The sequence below is a fragment of the Orbicella faveolata genome, unplaced genomic scaffold, assembly GCF_042242905.1.
Source record: "Orbicella faveolata isolate gen_17 unplaced genomic scaffold, um_ofav_v1 contig_46, whole genome shotgun sequence".
NCBI classification, from domain to species: Eukaryota; Metazoa; Cnidaria; class Anthozoa; order Scleractinia; family Merulinidae; genus Orbicella; species Orbicella faveolata.
In genome coordinates, this window is record NW_028301576.1 from 9,737,778 (window position 1) to 9,750,000 (window position 12,223).

At 41.7% G+C, this 12,223-nt stretch overlaps 1 protein-coding gene across 2 annotated transcripts in view; it reads right to left on the reverse strand.

The window, feature by feature from the left end:
• Window positions 1–711: 711 nt before the first annotated feature.
• LOC110051160 (uncharacterized) overlaps window positions 712–12,223 on the reverse strand; it is a 22,812-nt gene continuing 11,300 nt past the window's right edge. For both annotated transcript variants that reach the window (XM_089278666.1, XM_020757158.2), the window contains 3 exons: window positions 9,863–9,919; window positions 2,196–8,649; window positions 712–1,034 (listed from right to left, as the gene is read on the reverse strand). In XM_089278666.1, coding sequence (XP_089134792.1) covers window positions 1,010–1,034; window positions 2,196–8,649; window positions 9,863–9,875 — 6,492 coding nt within the window. In that variant the 5' untranslated portion in view covers window positions 9,876–9,919 and the 3' untranslated portion in view covers window positions 712–1,009. The remainder of the gene's footprint in view (window positions 1,035–2,195; window positions 8,650–9,862; window positions 9,920–12,223) is intronic.

Sequence of the window (12,223 nt, forward strand, 5' to 3'; positions counted from 1 at the left end):
CAACTTAAAGACGGCATTAATTTTCCCTTTCGGGTTAAGACATTTCCATGTAAATGGGACCTAACAAATATCAATACTAAACTTATAAAACGATACATTGATTATCTTGTACATAATAGCATAAAGCTGGGCGAAAACGTCTGGGGCCATTGCTAGTCGTTACGTAATTATACAAAAAGATGGGTGGCTAAGTAGCTGCAGCAGTATAACTTTGCAAAAACCGATATCTACCCTGGTTCAAGACGTTTTCACTTTTCTGTTTCTCAGTTAAGGACCAGGACATCCCATATCATATAGAAATATCTAATTCTACAGTCGACCTAATCATTGAATTGGTCTAGAGCAGACTGTAATTTCATCTTGCTCTCTTTTGAAGCTCGTTATGTACAATTTCCTATCACTATTTATCATCAAGAGGAACATTTCCTCAAGTCTGTTCAATGAAGCGGCTCCCTTTAAGTGAAGACTTTAAAAATTAATACAATTCGTTTCGGAAATTACCATCTTAATCTTATTTTTTGACTTTACCTGATAATATTGACATTCTATATATCTACTCTAGAGACTGCCACTAAGGTCGAAGTAGTTCAGAAACCTGGTCGTGTCTAAGTTACAGCCTTACCATTGAGGTAAAATCTTAAAATTTTAAAATCGCAAACTAATTATGATTAGTGACAAAGCTTGTTTAACTCTACTGCTTCTCGGCTCATTGTTGTAAGTTCGCACCTTTCGCAACGAACCATAACTGAACTGGACACCTGGAATAGGTCTTTAAGACACTTGAGACACATGTCCCCTTCATCTCTGTCCAAGGTAGACAGTTGTCGGTTGAAGTAACAGGTGAACCTGTTGTTGATGTCGACTCTAGTGGACGAGGACCGTAAATTAGCACTTCCATTAGATGGAAAGCCAGCTAGTCATAGAACACAGAGCTGGTACTACGTGTAATCAACTGCATGCGGCTTCTTGACCACAATTTGAGAACATGAAGAGATGTTGGACGAGGGCACTAAGTTCCTTTGGGCTTCACTCCACTAACAAATCCAAAAAACCAAAACGTTTCAACCTTTGCAGTACAGGGCTCAAACATGGATGCACATTTTGCATACCGTTACACAATGCATTCACTTTGAAATGTATCATAGCCCGTTTCTCACCGCCTTTCTGCTACACAATATTGAGTAATACGAAGCATTGCGCAAGTGAGCTTTTCCCTACTTTGTTGTCTGGGAATAGTTTCAGTTATAAATCAAACTTAACAATTATCAGTATGAAAGGTCATGCTGTGGTTGTATTATTATTTACACTCTTCCTTTGTAATTGCTGGTTTACTAAGCTCAACAGTCCACCTCTTTTTTCAGCTGGCCTTGATGGCTCCAAGCCAGAGTTTTTCCGGTTTTAATTGTTCCTCTATAGCTTCTTAATAATCGATGCAAAATCATGTGCGATTTTAGTAGAATTCTACTCGTACACTAATGCAGAAGTTGCAATTTGATTGGCTGAGGTATCATACACCATAAGTGGTACGAGCTGCAGACGATAGAGACCTATGGGCGAACATCAGGAGCGGCAATAGTGCCCGCTCAGCGAAGTGATCATAAAACGCACCTTTCCCCTACAGTTTTTTTTTTTGTTGTTGTTTGTTTGTTTGATTTTGGTTTTGGTTTTGTTTTTGTTTTTGTTTTTGTTTTTCTGATAAAAATAAAAAATAACCCTCCCGTGCGGATTTTGGTTAAAAGAGAGAAGGAAAACTAGTTTTTAGACTGAAAGTTTGGTAAAGTAAAACGTTAAGAGGGTGAAGAGGTTTCAAGATTGTGGACAAAAGCTACCTTTGAAATTTCTCGTTTCCCGGATTTTTGCAAGTCAACAGTTGACAAAAAAGATTGTTTGGACATGTACTAATTTGATGTCACTCAAAAAGGGCACCTCGATGGAACATACGAAAGCTCAAAGCGCTCCATAGCGGTTAGAGATTTCAATTAATAAATTCGTGTTCTCTTCACCTTTGAGAAACGCGGCCACGGGAAAATTTGGCATTGAAGAATGAAGGCAATAGAGTGTGTATGTCTGTTAGGAAGTTGGATTGTGTGGCGGAAGAGGGTTTCTTGTACAGGTGTAACAACATAAACGACTCAGTGCCAAACCTCTGCACCCCTCAACTAAATTAGTGTAATTAATGATTAAAAAACTGTTACCTAAAAAAGTTTTGCAGCAACTGACTTGAACCCATCTTTTCCATTTTTTGGCGCATGAAGTTGATTATGTTTTTCTTCCTCTCAGTGTATCCCGTCATATCTAGATGTTCTATGATTTCCAAAGGATTCTTTCCTTCGTTGTTGTGCATCGTTTTCCATTTTAGTGGCTTGAAAAGAGGAAACAGTTTCTCGAAGGAAACTTTTGACGCTGAAAGAACGCAATGATGTAGAGCGGTATTCCCATCATCGTCGGCGCTTCCAAAAGATAGTTCTTTTTTACGTCTTGTGAAAGTGGGGACTAGTTTGACATTTCCACTTTTTATTGCCACTGACAAAGCAGACATTCCTGGAATCAATCCTTTTGTTGCTGAATGGTTTCTGTCAAAGGTCTTGGGCAGCGTACAGTTGATATCTACCTTTCTTTCAATGATAAGGTGCTGCATCACATGAGGGCTCATGGTAGGCAGAGAACAAGCTTTCAGGAGTGCAGTGTAACCTTTGTCGTCTTTCGCCTGCAGCTGATCGGTGGAAAAACGCGAGAGCTTTTCTTTCACGTATTGCGCCGAAAGATCATTACTTCCTGTTTTCTCGCCGTCTTTCCTACTGCTGCTCGGCAGGTTCCTAAATTCCCTCCAAAGACTGACGATATCTTTTGTGACATCGTTGGTTCCTTCTATATGTCCAGGATCTTCACTTCTTACATCTCGTTTCTTTGCCGAGGTCTCTTGGTCCTCACTTAGAATGCTGATATTGGATACATTGTCAACCTCCTCATTTTCTTCTCCACCAGATTCAAAAAAATCCATTTTCCCTGATGCAATCATGATCTCTTCGTCTACATCTACCGAGTCCTCAGAATCTACTCTAATTAAATCAATCTCTCTATTCTTGTGCTTGAATTCGCTGACGACGGTCTTGGCTTGTTTTCTTTCTGGTTCAAAATTTTGTTCCCAAAAGGGATTAGGGCTGCTTAGCGATTTCTTCGGAGTACACCTTTCCTCTATTATGCTTATATCGTCAGATGCCTCCGGAAACACGCCTTCCGGTAATTGACTGCAATCTTCATCAGTTTTAAGTCGCTTGACTTCGACGCTGTCATCGGATGATTCTCGAAGGGATCTCTTTACCCTTTTCTTTGCTTTGCTCATAGGTTGCACGTTATTAAAGGACGTACCTCCGTCGACCTCTGGCTCATTTCTGATATTGGCAGGACGATTCTCAATTCTTCCAGTGATGTCTTCTGGATCATTCTTATCTTCTTCCGGAAAAGACGCCTCGACTAAAATGTATCGTAAACGATGACTCTTGGGGTCCGCGGCCGACAAAATGGAAAATTTAGCATTTCTTTTTCTCATTTCGGAGCAGAAACAAATTCCCTTCTTGCTTGCTATGGTAGCCAAACTCATCTGAGGCCACTCCTCAATTGCCTCCTCTGCACTTGCGACGAAAATAATCTTTTCTTTGATGCTGCAAAATATCTTATCCAGAAGACTTAATGTTTTACGCTCTGAATTTGTGACACAGAACGAAAGAATAACAGCAGGAACTCCATTGGTGAAATCTTCTTCCGTAGCCTCCTTTCCCTGGACTTGTTGAACTATTCTTGCTGGACAGACTGTGTTTTCCATGTCCTCTTGTTGCTCATACCCGAGACATCCTTTGAAACACTTCTCCGGACCCTTTGTGCTAACAAGGCTGGAAAGGTGTTTCAGGATAAGATCTTCTTCAAAATCTTTGGGTAGCTCGCTCGCAATTGGTCGTTCCTCAAGAATGCTATCATCTTTCCACTCAAAGATCTTTGGAAGAACAAGGTTGTTGATCCAATCTTTGTACTGAACTTTGAGAAAGCTGTAACGGTTGCATTTCACTACCCAGAGACCAGCTTTATCGCAGTCGTCATTGAACCGTAGGTCTTCCCAACAAGGCCATGGACGATAGAAAACACCTTTTCCGACGGTACTCTTGACATTCAGTAAAATAGCAGCGTACACTTGGGTTCTTAAATATGGAGTTACTGTGACTGGAATACTTCTGATAAGACCCAGTACTCCGTAGCTCTCGTGTTGCTTGTTTCCAAACAGCTTCGCAGGACCGGTGTAGCTATACAGTGGAAAATCCTGAGATTCAAACTCGTCTGTTAAAGGATGTGGCTCATAGTTTGTCTCATCAATTGGTGGAGTGTCCTTTCCCTGCGCTATTTTCTGAAGATGGCTGAGTGGTTTGAGGAAAGAACAGCGCTGCATCTGCATCACACCATTCTCGTCTCTTAGAACTCTTTCTGAGGGTGACGATGGGTCACCAGTCCTAAATACTGCTTCGGACATCACCACCACGTTGTCATCCATCACAAAGATGTATTCCAGATTTAAGGCAAATGACATCTTTTGAATGAAAAGCCTTGCATACCCCACTCCTCCTTCATTCGGTCCAAGCTCACAGTTAGGCAACTTATCTGGCAATTGGACAATGGTAAGCACCTTTCCCCACGTGGATCTGTAAGCATCGAATTTTTCTTTGCGAACAACGACTGCTTGTATATAGGTCGCGACTTGTCCCTTCTCTTGCATTACATGGTGGTTATTCAAGGTGCACTTGCGAGGATCATCTCTGTGTGAAGCATGAAAGATCCAGAATAGGGAGGTAAGGGAATTTTGCACTTTAGCAGCTTTTCCTTCGGATCTCGTTCTCTTCAGCTGTTCGAGCAGGTACTTAAAAGATGTGTAGCTGCTTGGTACTGAACATGTAACAGTGACTGGTTCATCATCGATGTGAACCTCGAAGGTCTCCAAAACTGGTTCTTTGCCTTGGAGAAGTCGTCCACATTCGGCACATTTTTCGAAGTGGTACCAATGCCAAGCTCGAACGCCATCAGCACATTCAGTCTGCTGATATTGGTGATAAGACTTGGTCGCGTTCTGTTGCTCTCGATTCATAAGAATGAAAGGACTTTCCTCCAAGTCGTGAGTATAGAAACACCCTCCAATTGAGTACTTTCCCAATGCCACTGGTCTATCGTACAGCCTTGGAGAGTTCTTGATCGTCTTCCAATATGGAAATTGCCAATCTTGAGTTTCCATGGTCTCACTGACCGCGATCTCTTCGGAAACATGACACTGTTTATGTTGGTAAAAGATACCTTCATCAAATGCAGGTGTCGCGGAAAGAGAACCCTTCTTCTTTCCAAGAATGTCCAGTCTCAAGTCTCGTATGAGGCAAAGGTATGTTCCCGTCTTGCCAATCTGGGGCTCCGCGTGCAGAAGGATTCTGTTACAATGCTTCTTTGCGTTTTGATAATCGTAGCTATCCTTATGAGCTTCATAATCTAGCCAACGTAGTGATGAGAACTTCTCCCCTTTGCTTCTGCTGCTTTTTGTCATGTACCGATCAATTTTGTTACAAGAAATGGCACTCATTGAAGGTGACGTTCCAAGTGACTTTTGAAGCGTCTTGAACAGCACCCGCCCAACCAGTACATAAGGCGTCTCACTGGCAGAGGACGTTGAGTAACGACACATTCTTCCGAGCTCTTGAATAATAGTTGAAAGATACAATGACGAGCCTTCTTTGAACTCGCAACTGCTGTCATAGTTGAGGCGAAGGTCGAGGCAATCAAAGCTTTGGGGAAATGTGTCTCCCATCCGACCTTTTTCAACCAGGATGAGAACGCAAGCCAGATTTTCAAGGTCCTCATACTGCGTTATCGATTTATGCACATGGTCACAGTAACCACACCTTTTGCGGCCAGCTTGTGGCTTTAAGACACGGCAACGGCAGTCGAACTTGTCGGCGCAGATTTCTGGTTGAAGATTCCAAAAGAAGGGACTTGATGATTTCATCAGCTGTTTCTCGATCTGAATGCGGCCATAGTCTCTGATGACTTCGAAACATTCTTCAAGAAAAGACACTGATCGCGTCAGTCGTAGAGTGAAATAAAATTGATCAGCGGTTTTCATGCTCCTGGCTCGAACAATTTTCATTCTTCCCATCTTTCCTTTCCCACTCCGGATTAGATTTTCTACCAAGGAACTTGTTTCGCCTTTTTTGAGATTACTCATCCATTCTTCAAACATCTCTTGGAAGTCATTTAGCTGCAGCCTTTGTTTTATTTCTTTAATCTCGCTGATGAGGCGAGGGTCTTCCATAATTTTTTGCAGCTCATTCAAAGGAAGATGCATAATGCAGGCCACAAATGAAGTAATCACCTCTTTCTTTACTTTCTTTAACTCCTCTTGCTTTTCTGTCGTTGAATTGTGCTTACCCAATCTTCCCAATTGCTTCATGTTTTCTTTAAAATCGTCCGTCGCTTTGTCACAGAGTTCTTTTCGAACAAACTCGAAAGCTTCCGGCTCAATGTACTTTTTGGAATTTGTTGTTTCTTTCCTTAGTTTGTGGACAAATAAAGTGACTTTTCGGTCAAACTCAGCGACAGGTGATTCATCGATATTAGAAGTTAGTGCTTTCCGTATTTTCTCTTCACTGTCGTAAACGCTGGCAAGGAGAATGTAGTAGCAGTACTCCGAACATAGCAAGGCATCAACTGAGAAGGAGGGAGCGTCTGTTTTAGACATTTTCTTCTGTCTCTTCGCCTTGTCCACGATCTTTTGGAAAAAGCCATCTTCCCTTATCTTCTGCTCGTTTCTGTTGGAAGAGTTCATGGTGCTCAGGTAGAAATTCAAACTCATATACTGTTGTCCAACTAAGTCAACTTCCGCCGGCCCAGATCGATCAATGAAGAATTGGTAGGAGACGAAGGAGATCCTAGCTACCTCTGGTGTTGGTTTCATGATCGACACACCACATTTGCGCTCCACTTTGGCTGGTTTTAGACTGACATAACCATGTTCATCAACAGCAAGATAGTGATTTTGTTTTTCACATAAACAAAACGCCAGAACTCCAACTCCAAAATCTAGCTTCACTTCAAATCTTGTTGGATTTGGGGAATCAACTTTGGCAACCAAATTTCCGTCTGCATCTTGACTAACTGTCAGAGGCTTCGCTTGTTGCTGTTCGTTGCTTGGCAAAGCTTTGAGGATCACGATGCCGTTGCTGCCTTGTACAATAAAATCATTAGCGTCGTCTTCAGTACATGTAACACCCAGCTCTCCGTCGGGAGAAACCTGAAGGTATTGATTTGGTGCATCTTTGTTATTTAGAGTTGATTTGAGCTTCATCCGCATCCCCCTTTCGAAGTTTTTCAATTCGACTTCTGACCAGTGGACAACGTGAAGTTCTACTTCTTTTGAGTTGTTTTTAACATGCTCTTCCAAGTCAAGTTCTCTTTCCAGCACCACAAGGTCACCTGCTTGATAATCATTCCGAACGGTAGAGATTTCGTTGTTAAGAAGACTGCATCGGACCTCTGGAAGACGAGAGTTCTGTGTTAGGAGGTTGAAGGGTGTTGCAGAGATCTGGACAACAACCACATTTTGGGGCGATTTTTCTTTACACCATTCGTTGATGAAGAGATTATGAGCAGATGGTTTCTCTTCCTTGTCTTTCGTGATTCCCCAGTGACATTCATCTGCTATGATGACGAAGAGGGTGTTGGGCTTTTCATGAACATCCCTTTTGAGTTCTTGAAAGTGCTTTTCCGTTTCTGTGCTGTGAACGTACATAAACATTCGTTTCTTACCATGTAAGCCATCTCGTGATTCCAGTTCCTCTTTCGACAATACACCAGCATTGGGATGACAGATCCTCTTCTCTGTCTGATCGCTGAGCATTCTATACCTGGCCGTGTACACCACGAACTCCACATCGTTAAAGACATCGCTCAGGCTCGAAATGTTGTGGTAATGCGACATAATGGTGTCAATTCGCTTCTTTAAGATAGCTGCCATCTCTATTTGCGAAGGATAATAGCAAGGCGTTTCAGGATTCGCTTGAACCTCTTCGTTAATCTCTTGTTCTTCGTCTGAGGGGTATCCATCTTCCACTGTAATGTCTTGGCCTTCCTCAATTTCTTCATCAATCTCCTCCAGGTCAGCATAGAACGCGATGTCCTCAGCAATAGCCTGATTAAGATTTTTCCGCAGTTCTCCAGTGGGGTCTGTGTCGTTGTTGATTAGGACGTCGATGCTTCTAATCGTTCCCTCTAGTGGATAAGGAGCAATGGAATCTCCAGACCTCTTGACGATTTCACGGACTCTTGAATTAGTTTCATCGTCAGTTACACGAAACCACTTTAGACGCCTACGGTTAAATTTTCGAAGCTCTTCTTCTAATGCTGAAGACGGTTGGAGGAGTTGAATGAACTTTTCCGTTTCTCCATCGGATATAGCATCAATGATTTCGCATAAAAAGTCACAGAAAAGGGAATCAGTCATAAAATCTGGGATCTCCCAATAGAACAAACCGTCATAGTCCCCATGCAACTGAAGAGTGCATTCCGAATCCTCGGAAATGGAGAAATGAACGACCACAGGAAGTGTCAAATCGCGCATGACGTCGCCTGGAACATAGAATAATACAGTTTTAATTTGTTCGTGTCAGTAGATAGTAGATAATCAAAAGGTTAAAAAGCTCGGCCCCTGCTAGTTTAATATCCCGCCATTAATCAATCATTACGCCTCGTTAATTATCCGGGCCTGAACCCTGCCTAGGTCAATCCTTGGGGTAATTCAAGGCACTTTATTTCCACAGTTCTTCCAACAATTTTCGCTAAGGTTCTTACGTGTAATACTCTTAGTAACTCGATAATGTGAAAATCGTACAAAGTGAACATACCAATACCAAGTTCTTTCTCCCTGGGCTATTTTGCCCAAGCTATTTTGCTCATGAGCAGAATAAACGTATAATTCTCTATGCTCTCTTGTAATGCCAGCCATCTTTCTGCAAACGCCTTCATTTAGAGATGCGCGTTGCCACGATTACCGTACCCGAGCCGTATCGACTGTGTTGGCATTCTGCGATAGCAAGTCACTGACCTGATATGGCTACGATATCATCGTCTCTTAGAGGAATTTGGGTACCATGCGATAAATACCTAATCGCACTTTTTTTCTTCGTTGCGTTTCGGCGACTTATCAGGCTCGTCGGGTCTCGCCGTGAGTATTCTGGCTCGACTACGTCTTGGTCAAATACGAACCATAGATCGATTAAACTCGCCCGAAATGCCATCCAAGGGGAAAGAAAAGGTACGAGCAGGTATAATAAAAATTTGATCGCATGCTGGGTAAAGATTTTGTGGAGATTTATATTATGCACAAATTACTACAGGCGTAGCTTCCAGTAGTACACACCCCTCTCATACCATTTTACACAACTTAATTGATTTTAAAGCAGCGCAATTTTTGTAACATGGTGTAAATCATATAGAATTGTAAATAAACACTGAACATTAAAACCAGAAAAAAATCCAAAACTATTTGAAAACCGGTTAAAAATACCTAACCGAGTTTTAAATGTGGTATGTACTTTACAAGTCACGCTAGCCATGTTTAGAAGTTATTCAAGCAAAATTCTGCTGTCTCTGCTAATATGTATTGTAATTTTTTTTCGTTTAAAATCTCGGCATTTTCTGGCTGAAAACAAAATGTTCCTCACGGGACAGGTGGAAGGTGCACGTGGGAAGACAGTTGCCCCAGCCAAATATAACTTAAATCTTTCTTTTGTAACGACTGGGACATTAGCATGTGGTTTATGTATTAAAAACAGTGACTTACCTTGGTCAGACATTTTCTTTCTTCAGGTCCTGAATCTCCCCAATGAACTATGCTTTACTGAAACCAAAGAATTAATTAAAGTATGAATTGAATGTGAAATAATAAAGTTAACTTAACACGGACGCTGGCGAAAGGTTTCATGTTAGTCAAACCAAAAGTAAAAGCACAGAAAGATTGAAAACATAGGTTTCGCCTGTCGTTGGAAGACATGCTCTGATGGTGATGTAAAAATTCTGGAAATTAAAGTTAAAAATCCTGTAAACTTGTGAAAAGGCGGAAATATCGTAAAAAGGCCACGTTTGATCAAGAGATTATCAAGGTAAGAGAGTGAATCTCCCATATAGGCCTTCTACCCAAGGTAATCCCTCTTAAGTTATTTTTAGACAGGGTGCTCAGTTCTTCCGAGGATGTTACTCAGGCGATGCGTGGACAGCCGAGGCGACTTTCTCGAAACTACCTGAGACGAAATGGCGGGAACGTCATTTTATATGTTTTGATTTCGTTTCATAGCAGAGATGTTTTCTGTACTCTCAGCCGCCTTTTTGTTCCGCCGGGCTTTCGTTTGTTTTGTGCTCGTTTGGCTGTTCATTATTGTGCCGTTTACTGGGTTTAAGAGAGTTTAATTGAGCGAACTTCGAAGGCAACGGCAACGAATACAATGGCTGTGTAAGCGTGCGTTATAATTCTTTGTTCATTTCTTTGCCGTTGTTTACAAAAGGTCACAAAACAACAACGTGAAATAGCCGCATTCTGCATATTCGAGAGAACGTGAACTATACGACGGCCAATCTTTAAAATTTCTTTTTCGAATTTTGACGCAGTCTTACATATTCTGTTAGGGATATTTCTGACAGCATAGCCAAACTGAATGAATCTAAATTCTCGCGAAATTCGTAGGTTGAATATTAAGTCGTTTTTTAATCGATGTTGCCTTAGGCGTTGTTGCCGTTACTGCTTAAACTGCTTTTGCTACTTGGGCAGCAAGCGTCTGCCCGCACTTTCGACCATCTGTTTGTTCGGTTGGCTAGCTTGTGTTTGGGCGTTTGTTTGCTTTGCACTCAAATGCAGGGCTGGAAATAACAGTCGGTCACCGGACATTGTCCGACCAAATTTTGAATATGTCCGGCCAATTTCACATTTTGATCGGACATGATGTCCGAACATTTCACCAACACCCATTGTCCATCCATAAAAATTTGGTTATATAAATTGTTGAAAAGGCTCGAAGTTGCGACCGGGACGGTCGCCAATGCGGCTAAAATTTCATCTTTGGCGACCAAAAATTCTGGTTTAGTTGACAACCGAAAATATGTCTGCGTTCACAGGCTACCATAAAAAGCGACTACGTTTCTCTGTGTTGACAATAACGGTTATTTTCTCAGTCATTATGTCCTTCCAGAAATACCTAGTGAAAGATCTTTGCTTCTATATCAATCAACATAAGAAAAGAAAGTAATGATCCTTTTGCTTTGCTGTAAAGGATTCCCTCACATCGGAAATCTTGCAAACAGCTGATCGTGTTTGAAATCGCCCTATAATGCATTGCAAACCCTTGAGCATTGAGTACGTCATGTATGCATACCGATTGTGTGTTTTGTAATGCATACACAAAATTAGCGGCCAAAAAAGTCCTGGAAATTTTTTCTTTACAGATTTTATGCATTGAGTTCTTTTCTGAATAAAATTCCACTTGATTTTTATCACTTACTCGCCAAATGGCTCCTCAAGCATTATTTTAAATTTTGGGCCCTTGACTCTGCACTGACAGTTTGAGCCATATCCAGGAGCCCATTATGGGCTTCTGCCATATCATAAAGCAGAAGTGTTCATCTTTCCTGTCCTTGCCAAATAAAGTACTTTTCAGAAATCGCCCTATTATCCATTACGTGGATTGCGATATGCTGTTAGCCCTTCATGTATGTACCCTAGAGTCAACTTTGGTCAGGAGCCCATCATTAGGAGCCTGCAACTCCCATACTAAGCCTATGTCACAGTATTTTTACAGACCGGTCTATTTTTAGGCTTCTTTGCCCTCAAAAAAGGTCAGTTCCGGTCTATATGAGCGCGCATCGGTAAGGGGAAAAATGGAGGCTTCAGGTGGACATGACAACCTAATCTTCCGGTAAAATTATAAAGTCTCTGCTTGTGATTAGTCACTGAGGTTGCTGCGGGGCTGAATTCGCGGTAAATTCAAACTAAAAATAGATCGGTCTGTGAAAACACCGGGACAGGAATAATTGAGGAAGTTGCACACTCCTAGTGATGGGCTCCTGCGTAGAAAACTAGGTTTGCTTGAAGAACATATAATCAGGAGATAACCAGGAGAGATTGGTACAGTCATCTAGTAGATAAAGTCGTCTA